Source organism: Schistocerca gregaria, chromosome 2 (assembly GCF_023897955.1).
Source record: "Schistocerca gregaria isolate iqSchGreg1 chromosome 2, iqSchGreg1.2, whole genome shotgun sequence".
NCBI classification, from domain to species: Eukaryota; Metazoa; Arthropoda; class Insecta; order Orthoptera; family Acrididae; genus Schistocerca; species Schistocerca gregaria.
The window spans coordinates 468,870,280-468,885,708 of NC_064921.1; the positions used below are offsets into that span (position 1 = coordinate 468,870,280).

General features: G+C 43.6%; 1 protein-coding gene across 1 annotated transcript in view; it reads right to left on the minus strand.

The window, feature by feature from the left end:
• LOC126326296 (brachyurin-like) overlaps nucleotides 1-15,429 on the minus strand; it is a 33,561-nt gene that overhangs the window by 7,830 nt on the left and 10,302 nt on the right. The window contains exons 2-4 of the mRNA XM_049995629.1: nucleotides 14,052-14,151; nucleotides 5,655-5,802; nucleotides 294-466 (exon numbers count right to left, since the gene is read on the minus strand). Of these exons, the coding sequence (XP_049851586.1) occupies nucleotides 294-466; nucleotides 5,655-5,802; nucleotides 14,052-14,151 (421 nt within the window). The remainder of the gene's footprint in view (nucleotides 1-293; nucleotides 467-5,654; nucleotides 5,803-14,051; nucleotides 14,152-15,429) is intronic.

The window sequence follows — 15,429 nt, forward strand, 5'->3', positions numbered from 1 at the left end:
CAGATAAAGTTCATTTCAGTTCAATACGCAGTCAGATGCAATTTTTATCGAAGACTAAAGCAGTCACATGCAGTTCAGTCTAGATTAAATAGAGAATTTTATTAACAACACTTTCAAGCGATAAGCAGCTGTATCATGATTTTCAGTAACCCTAGTAGCTCAAACAGCTTATTAAATCAATAAAACAACCCGCAATTTTTATCCGAGTCTGGGCAAACGAAAAAATAAGCGCTGTGCGAGTAGTTCAAAAGAAACAAATAGTTGACGGCTGTAAGGCAAGTAGTGAGCCTTACCGTTTGGCATGACCATCTCGGAAAGATGGACGACCGCGACGTCGTTGTCGGTGGTGCTGCCGTCCGACCAGTAGTCCGGGTGGACGACGGCGTGGTTTGACGTCACCGTCACGGCTCCTTCTGCGTTTTGAGCGGACGACAGCGTGCCCAGGGATATGGCGAAGTCCGTGACCCTGTGGACAAACGTCACGTTACACCAAATGGTCTTGAATAAGTACGTGAGTAAAGAACGAAAGAAAGCACTGCGAAGTTGTCGTGATCATTTGTCTTTTATTTTACCCACCGATGAAATGTAATGAATGGAACTGAATGTCATCTCCGGATCTTCTGGAGAGAATATAAATGGAATACGAAACTGTTAGAGCGACTTCTAGTAACGCGGAGTCACCGCGTAATGGGTTAAATTGTCATAGATCGTGAAAGGCGCACATTTTTGCGACCAACGACTTTCCTGGATGTGGTGTGCAAGGGGAGAGGTGGAGATAGCCAGAACGTTAGTTTTATGGTAGCAGAAAACAAAGATAAAAGAAGTTACGAGAAAATCACGTTTACGTAATGTACGTATATGGACCAACTTGTATTACAGAGCGATGGGCCAGTGACACATTCTGACTTTATGCACTACTAGGTTAGCCCCCTCTGCTTCACTCACGTAGACTCCGTTGTTTGCACAGATTTTTGTATTGTTTATCGAATTTTTATTGTGTTCACACATTGCAACACCTTCCAAAATTTTTCTCGCTAATTAAGGCCATAAAAACATGATTGTTTCGGAATGGTTTTTGTTAATCAACCCTTTTGCGTTCTCGTGCTGATATTCCCATAGAAAATTTTTTCACCTCTAATACGTATTTCTTTATATCTAACTGAAAAGTGAAATACCATTATAGTTCATTTACTCTTAATTTTTTTAATATAACGAAATGCTTTCTTTAAAAATTGCATCCCCTTCGGAGTCGAGTTACCAAAAAGGGGTGAAACGCATATTTATTTATTTCGAACAGAGAAGCTAAATATAAATTTTCATAAATTTAGCTCTGAAAGCTCTTTCATAATGAAATAATTTCATAAAACTTTTATCCCCTATTTTGACCCCCTTCGGAACTGAATTTCCAAAGAGAGTGAAAAACCTATCTTTTTATTTCTAAAAAAGAAGCCAAATACCAATTTTCATGATTTAGCTTTAAAAATGCTTTAACAATGAAATATCTCATAAAACGTTTCATCCTCTGTTTCATCAGTTTAGGGATTGAATTTCCAAAACCTATAAACCACGTATTTTTATTCGTAACCGAGATACCATATATGTATCTTAAAATGCTTTAGTAGTTCTTTAATAATGATTTAATTTAAGAAATCTTCGTCCACTAATGCACCCCCACAGGGATTAAATTTCCGAAAATACTGAATCACGTATTTTTTTATCTCTGACTGAGAAATCAGATACCAATTTTTGTTGGTCTAGCTTCAAAACTGTCTTCGTAGCGACGTATCCTCCTTTACCCCCTTAGGGGTGGAATTTCGAAAGATCCCTTTTTGAACGACGCCTACAGTATTAGATCAACACCTACAAATTTCATGTTTCTGTCCTTAGTGGTTTGGGATGGGCGAGGATGAGGCAGTCATCTGGACGTTGCCTTTTATGTACAGAGGGGTCCAAAAATGTATACACTGTTTAAAAGTACATAACTTGCAAACTAATTGACGGATTTGTCTCATTTTTGGTGAAAGTGTAGCTTAAAGTCCAACTTAAAGAAATCACTGTAGGTGTTCGAAATGGTCACCATTAACATCCAGACACAAACGATTCCGCCGAACTGCAGAACGAACTACTGACTGCAACGTGTTCAGTTGGATATTTGCACATGAATGTAGGATGGATTCTCGAATTTCATCGAATGTGCGTGGCTTTTGTCGATAAACGACGTCCTTTAGTGGTCCTCACAGGTAAAAGTCCAGAGGAGTTAGGTCTGGGGAACGCTGTGGATACTCCACGGCACCTCTACAGCCTACCCATCTTCCTGGTAGATTTTCGTCGACATACTCCCTAACACGATTTTGGTAGTGGGCTGGGGCACCATGTTGTTGGAAGTAAACTCTTCCTTCTCCATACAAGTCTCGGATGGCAGGTAAAATGGATGTCTGAAGCTTCTGAAGGTACACCTCACTGGTAACTGTGGCGTCAAAGAGGTCGGAGTAAGAAAGCTATCGGAAGGAGACTATCACAGACCAAGAAAGTTTTCTTCAGTAAATGAACCTTATAGGTTTTAAAGAGTGAGTTTGTTTTGTATGTGATATAAATGTCACCTTGACACGTCTACCCGTTCCTGAGAAAGAAAGATCTTAACAGACGGACGGACGAAGACAGTCGGATAACAATTGACTTTTTTCGTGTATGTAATTATAAATTAACAATTTCCGTTTTTTCCCGTTACTCCTACTATGAAGCCTTTCTTCTTGCAAAATGTTACGATTCTAGGCCAACGATAACTACCCTATATTTTTATTAATGTGTTTGCGAGTGAGAATATACAACATTAATGGCTAATGTATTGATTTCATTGATTTAAAGCTTAAAGTTTTTACACCGCCAAGGACTATAGATCTCAGCGTGTGGCATAAATATCAACTTGATACGTCTAGACGTTCCTGAGAGGAAGGGCTCCGTCTGTTACGATGGATGGACACACATCCGGACGGCAAATAATAAACAAATAGTTTTTCCTTGTGGTATAGTTACCAATTCAAGATTTTCGATTCTTTTCTTCACTTTTGACCGACCGCGGTGGCCGAGTGGTTCTAGGCGTTCCAGTCCGGAACCGCACTGCTACTACGGTCGCAGGTTCGAATCCTGCCTCGGCATGGATGTGTGTGGTGTCCTTAGGTTTAAAAAGTTCTAAGTCTAGGGGACTGATGACCTAAGATATTAAGCCCCATAGTGCTAGAAGCCATTTGAACCAATCTTCACTTTTGCCGTGATACCTTGCTTCCTGCCAAATTTCATAATTCTGGGCCAAGGGGAAGTACTTTATTGGTTTTGATGAATGAGTTTGCGAGTATTAAAACACGTAACATACATGGCCGTATCTTTTGATTGGGTTGACTTAGAAACTTGTGTTTATTACGACGACAAGGCACTATGTACCCTACTATGTGACATACATTTTCACTCGATACGCTACCCATTTCTGAGGAAAAGGTGTCTTAACGGACGGATGGAGAGACGGACAGTTAGATAATAAATGTGAAAAACTTTTTTGTTTGGGTAATATAAATACAAATCCACCCTTTCGGTTTGTTCCTGTAACTGTACGGTGAAAAACCGCTGCTTGCCGAATTTCAAGATTCTAGGTCAATGAGAAGTAGCTAGGTTTTGATGAATGAGTTATCAAATATCAAAATACACTACTGGCCATTAAAATTGCTACACCACGAAGATTACGCGCTACAAACGCAAAATTTAACCGACAGGAAGAAGATGCTGTGGTATGTAAATGATTAGCTTTTCAGAGCATTCACACAAGGTTGGCGCCGATGCTGTGGTATGTAAATGATTAGCTTTTCAGAGCATTCACACAAGGTTGGCGCCGGTGGCGACACGTACAACGTGGTATCATGAGGCACGTTTCCAACCGATTTCTCATACACAAACAGCAGATGACTGGCGTCTCCTGGTGAAACGTTGTTGTGATGCCTCGTGTAAGGAGGAGAAATGCGTACCATCACGTTTCCGACTTTGATAAAGGTCGGATTGTATCCTATCGCGATTGCGGTTTATCGTATCGCGACATTGCTGCTCGCGTTGGTCGAGATCCATTGACTGTTACAAGAATATGGAACCGGTGAGTTCAGGAGGGTAGTACGGAACGCCGTGCTGGATCCCAATGGCCTCGTATCACTAGCAGTCGAGATGACAGGCATCTTATCCGCATGGCTGTAACGGATCGTCCAGCCACGTCTTGATCCCTGAGTCAACAGATGGGGACGTTTGCAAGACAACAACCATCTGCACGAACAGTTCGACGACGTTTGCAACAGCATGGACTATCAGCTGCGGTTACCCTTGACGCTGCTTCAGACAGGAGCGCCTGCGATGGAGTACTGAACGACGAACCTGGGTGCACGAATAGCAAAACGTCATTTTTTCGGTTGAATCCAGGTTCTGTTTACAGCATCATGATGGTCGCATCCGTGTTTGGCGACATCGCGGTGAACGCACATTGGAAGCGTGTATTCGTCATCGCCATACTGGCGTGATGGTAGGGGGTGCCATTGGTTACACGTTTCAGTCAGCTCTTGTTCGCATTGACGGCACTTTGAACAGTGGACGTTACATTTCAGATGTGTTACGACCCGTGGCTCTACCCTTCATTCGATCCCTGCGAAACCCCATATTTCAGCAGGATAATGCACGACGGCATGTTGCAGGTCCTTTACGGGCCTTTCTGGATACAGAAAATATTCGACTGCTGCCCTGGCCAACACATTCTCCAAATCTCTCACCAATTGAAAACGTCTGGTCGACGGCGGCCGAGCAACTGGCTCGTCACAATACGCCAGTCACTACTCTTGATGAACTGTGGTATGGTGTTGAAGCTGCATGGGCAGCTGTACCTGTACACGCCATCCAAGCTCTGTTTGACTCAATGCCCAGGGGTATCAAGGCCGTTATTACGGTTGTTGTGGGTACTGATTTCTCAGGAGCTATGCACCCAAATTGCTTGAATATGCAATCACATGTCAGTTCTAGTATGATATATTTGTCCAATGTATACCCGTTTATCATCTGCACTTCTTCTTGGTGTATCAATTTTAATGGCCAGTAGTGTATTTGGCATAAATAGCCGTATCTTTTGATTGCATTGAGTTAGAAGTTTCAATTTCTTACACCGCCAAGGGATTGTGGACCTCAGTATGTGGCATAAATTTTGACTCGGTCTTCCCGTTCCTGAGAAAAAAGATTTTTAGCTGTTGGACAGAAATTGAAGCACTGAAATTAACAGATAAAATATGGAATCGGGAAGTGGTACGGGGCAAATGAAGAAGACCCTTAAGTCCAACGCTAATTAATCTGGACCTGTAAGGACCAATAGACGGGAAAACAGAAGGGGCAGACGGAGACTCGAAAATTCAAAACGTATTATGGAAAATGTTGGGCCTGTTAGTTACATAGGGATGAGGAACCTAGCACAAGACAGAGAACTATGTTGGTCTGAAAAAATGCTGACTAAAAAATCCTAAGAAAATAAAAAATAAATAAAAAGTATAGCTTGTGAAACGGAGCTCAGAAAAGAAAAATAAATCTCAGACTTACTTTAGAGGAAGAGATAGTTGATTAGGAACAGCGAAGTGTAGACGTACCCGTCGGCGCAGTGTGCCGCGGTGAGCACGCAGTGGTGCGTGATGAGCGAGCCGCCGCAGAAGCTGCGCCCGTCCAGCCGCACCGCCGCCTGCCACGGGAACTGGCCCAGGCTGGCGTCGCTGCCGCTGATGATGCGCGTGTCCTCGTCTGCAACGGACAGGGAGAGGCCACTGTTGCACGAGTCTTTCACTTCGCTGTGCACAACCGTCTCAGGGCACCCCTAGGTAGTGTGGAACTGAACACTAGGTGTCACGAGTGATGGAGCCACCAGTGCAATAGGAGGCGGGGAGTATAGAGCAGCCAACAGAGAAACAGTTACAGCAGAATGGGTCGCTCTGAAGAGCTCACAGACTTCGAACGTGAACTACTCATTTGATGCCACCTGAGTTACGAAAATGTCAGCGCTTTTAAAGCTAATAAAGTCACCGAGCGGGATAGTGCAGTAGTTGCCACACTGGACTTGCATTCGGGAGGACGACGTTCAAACCCACGTCCGGGCATCCTGATTTATTAAGGGAAATTTCTGAATGGTTCCTTCGGAAGGGCACGGCCGCATTCCTTCTCCACCCTTCCCTAGTCCGTTGAACACTAATCTCCTCCTCCTCCTGCAGCTGCAGAAGGTCATCTGCTGGTGATGTGACTGTCAGGTGGAAATGTCAAGGAACAACCACAGCAGAACCAAGACTATGCAGATCTCATGTGCTAAAGAAGAAGGGCCGTGGAGCATTGCAGAGGGTAGTTGTAAAAAAAATCACATGAAATTTGCGGAAGGAGTCATTCGTGATTTACAAAGTGTTACCATTAGTCCACTTAGCACAGTGACTGTGCATAGGGCAAATGGGGTACTGTGGTATCGATAGTTCCGATGCCACAGCGTAGGTTGGCACTACGAGAGCGGAAGATCTTCGCTGGCGACAGCGCCCCCTAGCCGACGCTGTGCAGCTCAACGAGCGCCGCTCTTTTTCGCCCAGTTCATGAAGAGCAGACGGCCGAGAACCATCGCTTTAGCTTAGCTTGCTATTGAGACTTTCTTATCTGTACTTTTGCTGCACACATACATGCTCACCTGTACCAAGCTACGTATTCAACCTTATAAGTCGGGTTGGACTATAGTAAAACCACTTTTGCTCTACTTGCAGTACCGACGTATTTTGCCTCACCTGCTCCTGTTCGCTTCCTTTCATTCGCTTTTTTGTCTGATTTCACCCCCTCCTTCCTCCCCCCCCCCCTTCTGCCGTTGGCTCTGGTGTGTCATCTTCGTGCCGACTTTTTAGTGCTGTGTTTCCAGTGATTGTTAAGTGTTGCGCGTCTTTTCCGAAGTGTTGGGAACGGACATAATGCAGTCGCTGGGTGTGATTTTTATATCTCTTGCGAACGGAAACCAGACTGCCGCCGTGTTTTTAATTGTCTATCTACTGTTTGCCCTCTCTTCTTGCTGTGAATTTTATTATCATTGCCCACCATTTGTTTTGGGTTTTAACTTTCCATAATTTTCCGCCGTTTTACAATTTACGTCACCGTTTTATCACCTGCTTTTATCGTTTCTTATCTTCTTATGTTTTAAAAATTCTGTCGGTTGAAGAGCAGCGTACTAGGCCGCTGCCAGCCCGCCCCCTTGGGGGGGAATGGAAATTCAATAAAGGAAAAAAAATCAGATTTCAGGAGCAGACGCATGCGCCGCCTTCCAGGCGGGATACAAAAAGTACAGTAGTGGAAAAGCTCCCCACAAGTCGAATTTCTGTAGTCAGTACTAAACGACAGTTAAAGTAGTGTAAATAACGATGCCATTGGACGGGGAGTGACTGGAAATTAGTAGTATGCACTGATGAATTATTTATATCCTGTGCCAGTTCGATGGAAGGGTTTGGGTTCGTCGAATGCCTTGACAACGTTATCTGCGATCATATCGAAGCTTTGGATTGACACCGTTCCAACTCACAATCGAATAAACTGTTAGAGTGACAATGTTGTGCCTGAGTTCTACTACAGGCAGAACGTACACACGTTTCATTCTGCGGAGATACAGCCGAGCGAGAAGAACGCCAAAGTTCCAGCTGATATCGCTTTGATTCGTTGGGATGACAGTTTTCTGTTTGACACATGGGACTTAATATTTTATTATTTTTCTTTTTCTTATGAGTAATGATAAAGTTCAGTCTTTGTATAATTACTAGTTTTCATAAACCAAATTTTATCATCGTAACAAACATAAGGATTTAAACAGAGGAAGTATCTACCACGTAAATTGTTCATTGGAAGAAAAAGCAAGAAAAAGGAATTTTGGTCTTACGAGGGTCAGTCAAAAAGTAATGCCTCCTATTTTTTTTTCTACGTTTAATTGTCAGGAAATTTAAATGCAATTACATAGGTTGAAAACCACAACATTGAGGATCATTTTGTCATTTTTCAATGTAATCTCCGCCCATCTCTACAGTTTTGGTCCATCTTTGAACAAGGGCATGTATCCCAGCAAGGTAAAACTCACAGCTCTGCTTCCTAAGCCATTGACGCACGGATGTTTTGACGGCCTCCTCATCTTCAAAATGAATCCCACGATGAGCTTCTTTTAGTGGCCCGAACAGATGGAAGTCTGATGGTGCCAGGTCAGGGCTGTTTGGGGGATGAGGCAAAACTTCCCATCCAATTTTGACAATCTCGTCAGAGGTGTGACGACTGGTGTGTGGTCTTGCATTGTCATGCAAAAGAAGAACATCTGCCATTGATTTTGTTGGGCGAACTCGCTGAAGACGTGCTTTAAGTTTTTTGAGGGTTGTGACGTATTGAACAGAATTTATTGTGCATCCCTGCTCCAAAAAATCAACCAGAATCACACCCTCTGTATCCCAGAAAACTGTTGCCATAACTTTCCCTGCCGATCGCACAGTTTTGAATTTTTTCTTCCTCGGCGAGCTTGTGTGACGCCACTCCATTGACTGCCTCTTTGATTCGGGTTCAAAAAAATGCACCCATGTTTCGTCCCCGGTCACAATTTTTTTCAGAAACTCATCTCCCTCCAAACGGAAGCGCTGCAAGTGTTGGGAGGCTATTGTTTTCCTTGCCTCTTTATTCTGATCGGTTAACATTCTTGGAACCCACCGTGCACAAACTTTTGAGTACCCCAATTGTTTAATAATCGTGATGACACTGCCTTTACTAAGAGAAATAATGCGACACACTTCATCTGCAGTCACCCGACGGTCACCACGAATGATGTCATCAACTTGCTGAATGTTGTGTGGAGTCACTGCACTCACCGGCCTGCCGCTCCGCTTTTCGTCAGTCAATGGTGTTTGCCCTTCAGCTTCCTTACAACGACGAACCCATCGTCTAACAGTGCTGACATCCACTGTCACAACACCATACACCTTCTTCAGTCTTTCATGAATGCGTGTGGGCGTTTCACCTTCTGCATTCAAGAATTCAATCACACAACGCTGTCTCAAACGAACATCGATGTCGGCCATCTTACAAACTTCTGCTGTGCTGCCACCTGTTGACACAGATAGTTACTACTGCAGTGGATTGCAGAAGAAGGTTTGAGGAATGGCGCCAAATTCAAATTTTTCACTTAACTTAATTTTTTTAAGTAGAAAAAAAATTGGAGGCATTACTTTTTGACCGACCCTCGTATAAATTGACTGAAAAAACAAGCGTTGAGGTAAGTGACGAGGGAAAGTGCTTGAGATCTTGAGCAGCATGATCAGATACCTGAATGAGTTTTTCACTCTGCAGCGGAGTGTCCGCCGATATGAAACTTTCTGACAGATTAAAACTGTGTGCCGGACAGAGACCTGAACTCGGGTCCTTTGCCTTTCGCGGGCAAGTACTCTACCGACATGTTTTTTGTTCATTCTATTTGTTCGGGGCGGACGTCCCAAGGGTCTTATCCATCAACTCAGTTTTTGTACTACAGAGGGCAGCTAAACCCTCTGACCGAAAACGATGAGCTACCGTGCCGGCTTTCGACTGAGATACCCAAGCACGACTCACGACCCGCACTCACAGCTCTATTATGCCAGTACCTCGTCTCCTACCTTCCAAACTTCACAGAAGCTCTTCTGCTTATCTTGCAGAACTAGCACTCCCGGAAGAAAGGATATCGCGGAGACATGACTTAGCCACAGCCTGGGGGATGCTTTCTGAATGAGATTTTCACTCTGCAGCGGAGTGTGCGCTGATATGAAAATTCCTGTCAGATTGAAAGTGTATGCCTGACCGAGACTCGAACTCGGGACCTTTGCCTTTCGCGGGAAAGTGCTCTACCGACTGAGCTACCCAAGCACGACTCACAACCCCGTAGGGCTCTTGCCCGCGAAAGACAAAGGTACCGAGTTCGAGTCTCGGTCTGGCACGCAGTTTTAATCTGTCAGAAAGTTTCATGATCAGATACCGATTTCTTGTACTTTTCAGAGATTGTTTGCAACATTATTTTTACAAAGAATGAGCTAGGGGGAAGGTTAATACAGTTATGTTGAACTTTTATTACAATGTTATTGTAAATACTCTTTACAGATAATGAGTTAATGAAACTTTGACATAAATTTACACCAAACGAATTAAGTGTTAGTTGACACCTTGTCCTTCCAAAGGTCGAAGTGTAGTGCCAATGTTGAAGTACGGAGGAAGCGTGTTGCGGTACGGGGATGCTTCTCGTAGTAGGTGTGGTACCTAAATTTCGCTTCAGAAAAAGTTAAATACTGAAGGATATCAACTGATTTTGCAGCACTGTGTACTGCGTTCAGCAGACGAAGAGTTCGGAAACGATGATGATTTGTGTCAGCCTGTCATAAATCAGCACTTGTGAGGCCATAGTTTATGGAGGATAACGTTGCTGAAACGGACTAACCTGCCCTGAGTCCCGACCTCACCCTAGTGGAAAACCTCAGGGAAAAGTCAGAATGTCGACTTAGCTCCACACCCGAGCGTCCTACATCACTATCTTCTTTGGTTTTGGCTCTTGAGATAAAGAATGGGCTGCCATTACTCCACAAACACGGTGCATTCATTTACAGCAGTGCTTAATGCTGAGCTTGTTAGCATCAAAACTTTTACGCTTTATAATTTTATTTCAGTTTCAATTATGCTGACATTCTGTTGTTAATGCTGCGTTACAAAATGTTAAGTTTTGCAAAATGATATGTTATGCTTTTGCTAATCCTTTCAATTGAAGTTTTCAGGACAATTTTATGGTTTGCTGTATAGAGTCAGTTATACTTTGATACTAATTACTTTGTTACTATTTTCGAGGCGTGACACTATGTACGTCTTTATCACTGCAATCAGTATAAAATATATTACTCAGACATTTTCTTGTCTTGATTATGGTTTATTCCCTGAGATTTGTAAAGAAGTTCCGTATTGATACTTATGTGTGACACTATTTTATAAATATCAACACGATACGCACTATTTTCTTACATGCAATTATAAATGAACAGCAAAGAATGATATAATTTGCAATTGTATGCCAATCGTAGTTAAAATCTACACATTATATGCTCAAAGACGATTTCCCGTGCTTAGCTGTACACATGTGACGCAATTACAATCAGCTGTATGTACGTCTAATTTGTGGATATACATTCTGAGGTTTGTTTCCCAGTTGTTTTATAGTCAGTTATAATTGTTGTTCTCACTACCACTATTACACGATTAGTAAAATACAGGGTATAACAAAGATGTACGGCACAAATTGCAGGACACATTCCTCACACGTAGGCGAAGAAATTGTCATATGGAAACGAGTCTGGAAACGCTTTGTTTCCATGTTGCAGCTCATTGTCTCCAGCTCATTAATCACCGGAAACACAGAGGAACAGAACGTTAGAATCATGGGGAATATGCACTCTTGGTGACGTCTGGTTACGTTGTGTACCGCCAGTGTTTAGTTTTGCATGTCCGTGTTGCCATGCGACGCACGTCATTGCTTGTTGACAGGTAACGTCAACTGTTTCAGGGAACAGTACGACCGTTGCAAGCGCACGAGTTCCTGCACAGAGTTAATCACAGACACGGCTCGTGCACTGGCAGTGCAGACAAATGCTCGGATGGCAGATGTCCATTTAATGTATGGATTAGCTGACGGTAATAGCGCTCGCGCTCAGCCGGAGGAGATTTCCAGAACGAAGGTGCCTCGACAGGGAAACGTTTGAAGCCTTTGATTGTAGGCTTAGGGAATGTGTGGCATTTATGGCTGATACTCGCGACCGGGAGAGGCGTAGAAGGACGAGGGCACCGCAACGGGATGCGCAAGAAATAAATATGCCTTCCTGCAGCTAAATGAGTGGTTCGTGGCTTCTCATTCGAACGTCCGTACTCCGATTCTCAAATAAAACTTGAACCTGGATTTTGAAACGGTAATCTGATTGTGTTTGTTATTTTTGAGACAATTTTGTCTTTGTTCGTCGTTACTGATCTGATGTGACGTTACATACAGAAGTAACGTTCGCTCCTTACCACGCTAATACGTTTCTCGACGGTCGACAAAGCGTCGATCTTAATTTCCATACGCGCTGTTCTTCGCGGCAGTGACTCGCCTAGTTTGCGTCAGTCTATGACTCAAAAACGTAAATTTTTTTTGTCCTGCCTTAAGACATCAGTTGATTTCTTCCAACAAACCAAGGTTCTAGTGTCGACTTTGTGACATAACTTCAGCAAGAGTTTACACATTTATAACAAGAGTACTGTAAACGTAAGTCCGAAATCTGTAGCACTAAACGGCTAAACCGATTCAAGGCGCAGGGTGCCTCTTGCAGGTTGCCTATCTAATGGCTTCCAGGGGCCAAAGAAATATGATTTTCATATAATTATTGGCAATTTTTGAGAACTATCCTCTTGGAGAACAGTGATTTTTTATTGCTTAAAAATGAACATGAACAGTCACAACCGCAAGTAACTTCTTTTTTTGAGAGGTTACCGGTTTCGGTCCGTTTCACACCATCTTCAGTCTCGCCACGATGATGGTAGCAGGTGGCGGTGGAAGGAGCAAGCGCTATGTCACCACGAACGCTATCTGCATGCACTTGACGTTCGTGGAGACATAACTCTAGCTCTCTTCACCGCCGCCGGCTACTATCATGGTGGCAGGTCTGAAGATGGTCTGAAACAGACCGAAACGGGTAACCTCATAAAAATAAGTATCTTGGGGTTGTGACTGTTAATGTTCCTTTTTATATAATTGCTGACCGACTTTAAAAATGAAAAATGCTATCGTAAACTACTCATTAAGACGTAGAATCTTTTGTTAAAGATCTAACACAGTACCTGAGACAAGTGTAACAGCTAAAAAGTGCGTATATGTCTCGAAGCAGTGTAACTGATGACGCGCAAATATACGGACTTTATTGGCAGAGTAATCCAGAGTGAGAACACTTAGCGAATTCGAACAAACTTTATACATAATTCCACACCTTTACGATTATTTTTCCCCCCGAAATGATGAAACGTTTAAAGTTTATCATACATTTTTGATGGTCATATAGTAAAACTTCATAACATGTATGAAGTTTTTAATTTATTACTTTACTACTAACTCTGCTCGCAACGCATTTTGCAGGTAGTATCCACATGTACCGCTGAATGTACCGTACCAACCAAGTTATATCATTGTGCGACACAATTCACGAGATATGACGTCATCGAAATGCGTGAAAAACTGGCTTTTGCTCAAAACAGAACGGAAACTACCTAGACTACTACATCCACCCAGTGTTTGATAATTAGAGCAGTTAGCGACTTCCACTAAACTTTGAACGCAATTGGTAATATTTCCTAAACTTTTTCTCACTTACACTGATGTTTTAAGCACCTTCGTGCTGCCCACTGTTGAACAATTCGGGTATGGCGACTGCATCTTCCAACATGATCGAGCACCTGTTCATAATACACGGCCTGTGGCGGAGTGCTCACACGAGAATAACATCCCTGTAATGGACCGACCTGCACAGAGTCCTGACTTGAACTCTGCAGAACACCTTTGGGATGTTTGGAACGCCGACTTCGTGCCAGGCCTCATCAACAGACATAGATATCTCTCCTCAGTGCAGCACTCCGTGAAGAATGGGCTGCCATTCACCAAGAAACCTTCCAGCGCCTGATCGAACGTATGCCTGCGAGAGTGGAAGCTGTCATCAAGGCTAATGGTGGGCCAGCATCACACTGAGTTCCAGCATTTTCAGCCAGGCGTTCGGATACTTTTGACCACATAGTGTATCCGTAAGGAAAGGGACCACACGTGCGTCGGAAGACAACCCTTTCCGACTTTGCGGCTGAACCTATCCCTTGGGGTCTCTCAGCGAACTATGTCGTGCGACTTTACGTTACTTTTTCCTGTTACAGTACAGTCTCCCACGCCTGTGCAGTGGTGAGGATTCGTTGCTGCCAGCCAGGACACTCACCTTTCTCGTTGTCCATCTCCACGTAGTGGATCGGCCTGACCGCCCGTGCTCCACTGCCCACGGAAGCGGGCAGGCGGCGAGCGTATCTGCCGTGGCCGTCCTGCACAGACACGTAATTATACAGCTTGCGGTTGAGGTATACGTACACAAGAGGAAATCGCTGCATCTTATAGTGAATGAATGAAGGTATCTATGCCGTTCAATATAGATACTTAATTATAGAGAACTTGTTTCAATTCATACGATATTCCAACAAACAATACGGTCGTTCTCTAATTTTAAATACTAAGTCTGCTTACTTTTGAATACATTATGAGAGAGGCAGTGATCAATGTCTTACAAATATTTACTATTAAAAACAGTTTTGATCATGATTTATTTATCAAGGTGACCGCTTTGGACCACTACTGTGGTCATCTTTAAACCATTGAGTAGGAACCTCTTTCTGTAGTGATTCTCCAACGGAAAGAGGTTCCTACTCAATGGTCTGAAGATGACCACAGTAGTGGTCGAAACCGGTCACCTTGATAAATAAATCGTGATCAAGACTGTTTTTAATAGTAACAAAACTAAGTCTGCTACTTTTTGCAGGTGAACTGCGATTTCGGCGTTGAATAACAAATTACTCACTTCCCTCCATTCCTTATTTCCCTCCTCCACCCCCTCCCTCCTCCTTCCCGTCTTCATTTTTTTCCTGTAACACTTTCCTTTCGTCTCCAAAATTTTAACTTCACTATTCAATGGTTTTCTTATGCTGCCCTAAGCTCTAATCTCAGAGCATTTAATTTTGATTACTTTATGACTGGTACACCTGCCCAATATCATGTAGCCCTCGTGAGCACAGAGAAGTGCCGCAACAGGACGTGACGTGGACTCGACCAATATTTGAAGTAGCGCTGGAAGGAATTGACATCACCAGTCATGCAGGGCTGCCTCAACCCCGTAACAGTACGAGGGGGGGGGGGGGAGATCTCTTCTGAACAGCACGTTGCAAGGCATCCCAGATTCGCTCAATAATGTTCATGTCTGGGGAGTTTGGTGGCCAGTGAAGTGTTTAAGACCGGAAGAGTCTTCCTGGAGACACGCTGAAGCAATTCTGGAAATGTGAGTTGTCGCAATGTCTTGCTGGAATTGTTCAAGTCCGTCGGAAAGCACACTGGACATGAATGGATGCAGGTGATCAGATAGGATGCTTACGTACGTGTCACCTGTCAGAGTCGTATCCAGACGTATCAGGGGTCACATATCACTCCAACTGCACACGCACCACACCATTACAGAGCCCACCATCTTGAACAGTTCCCTACTGACATGCAGGGTCCATGGATTCATGTGGATGTCTCCATTAGCCGTACACGTTCATGCGCTCTACACTGTT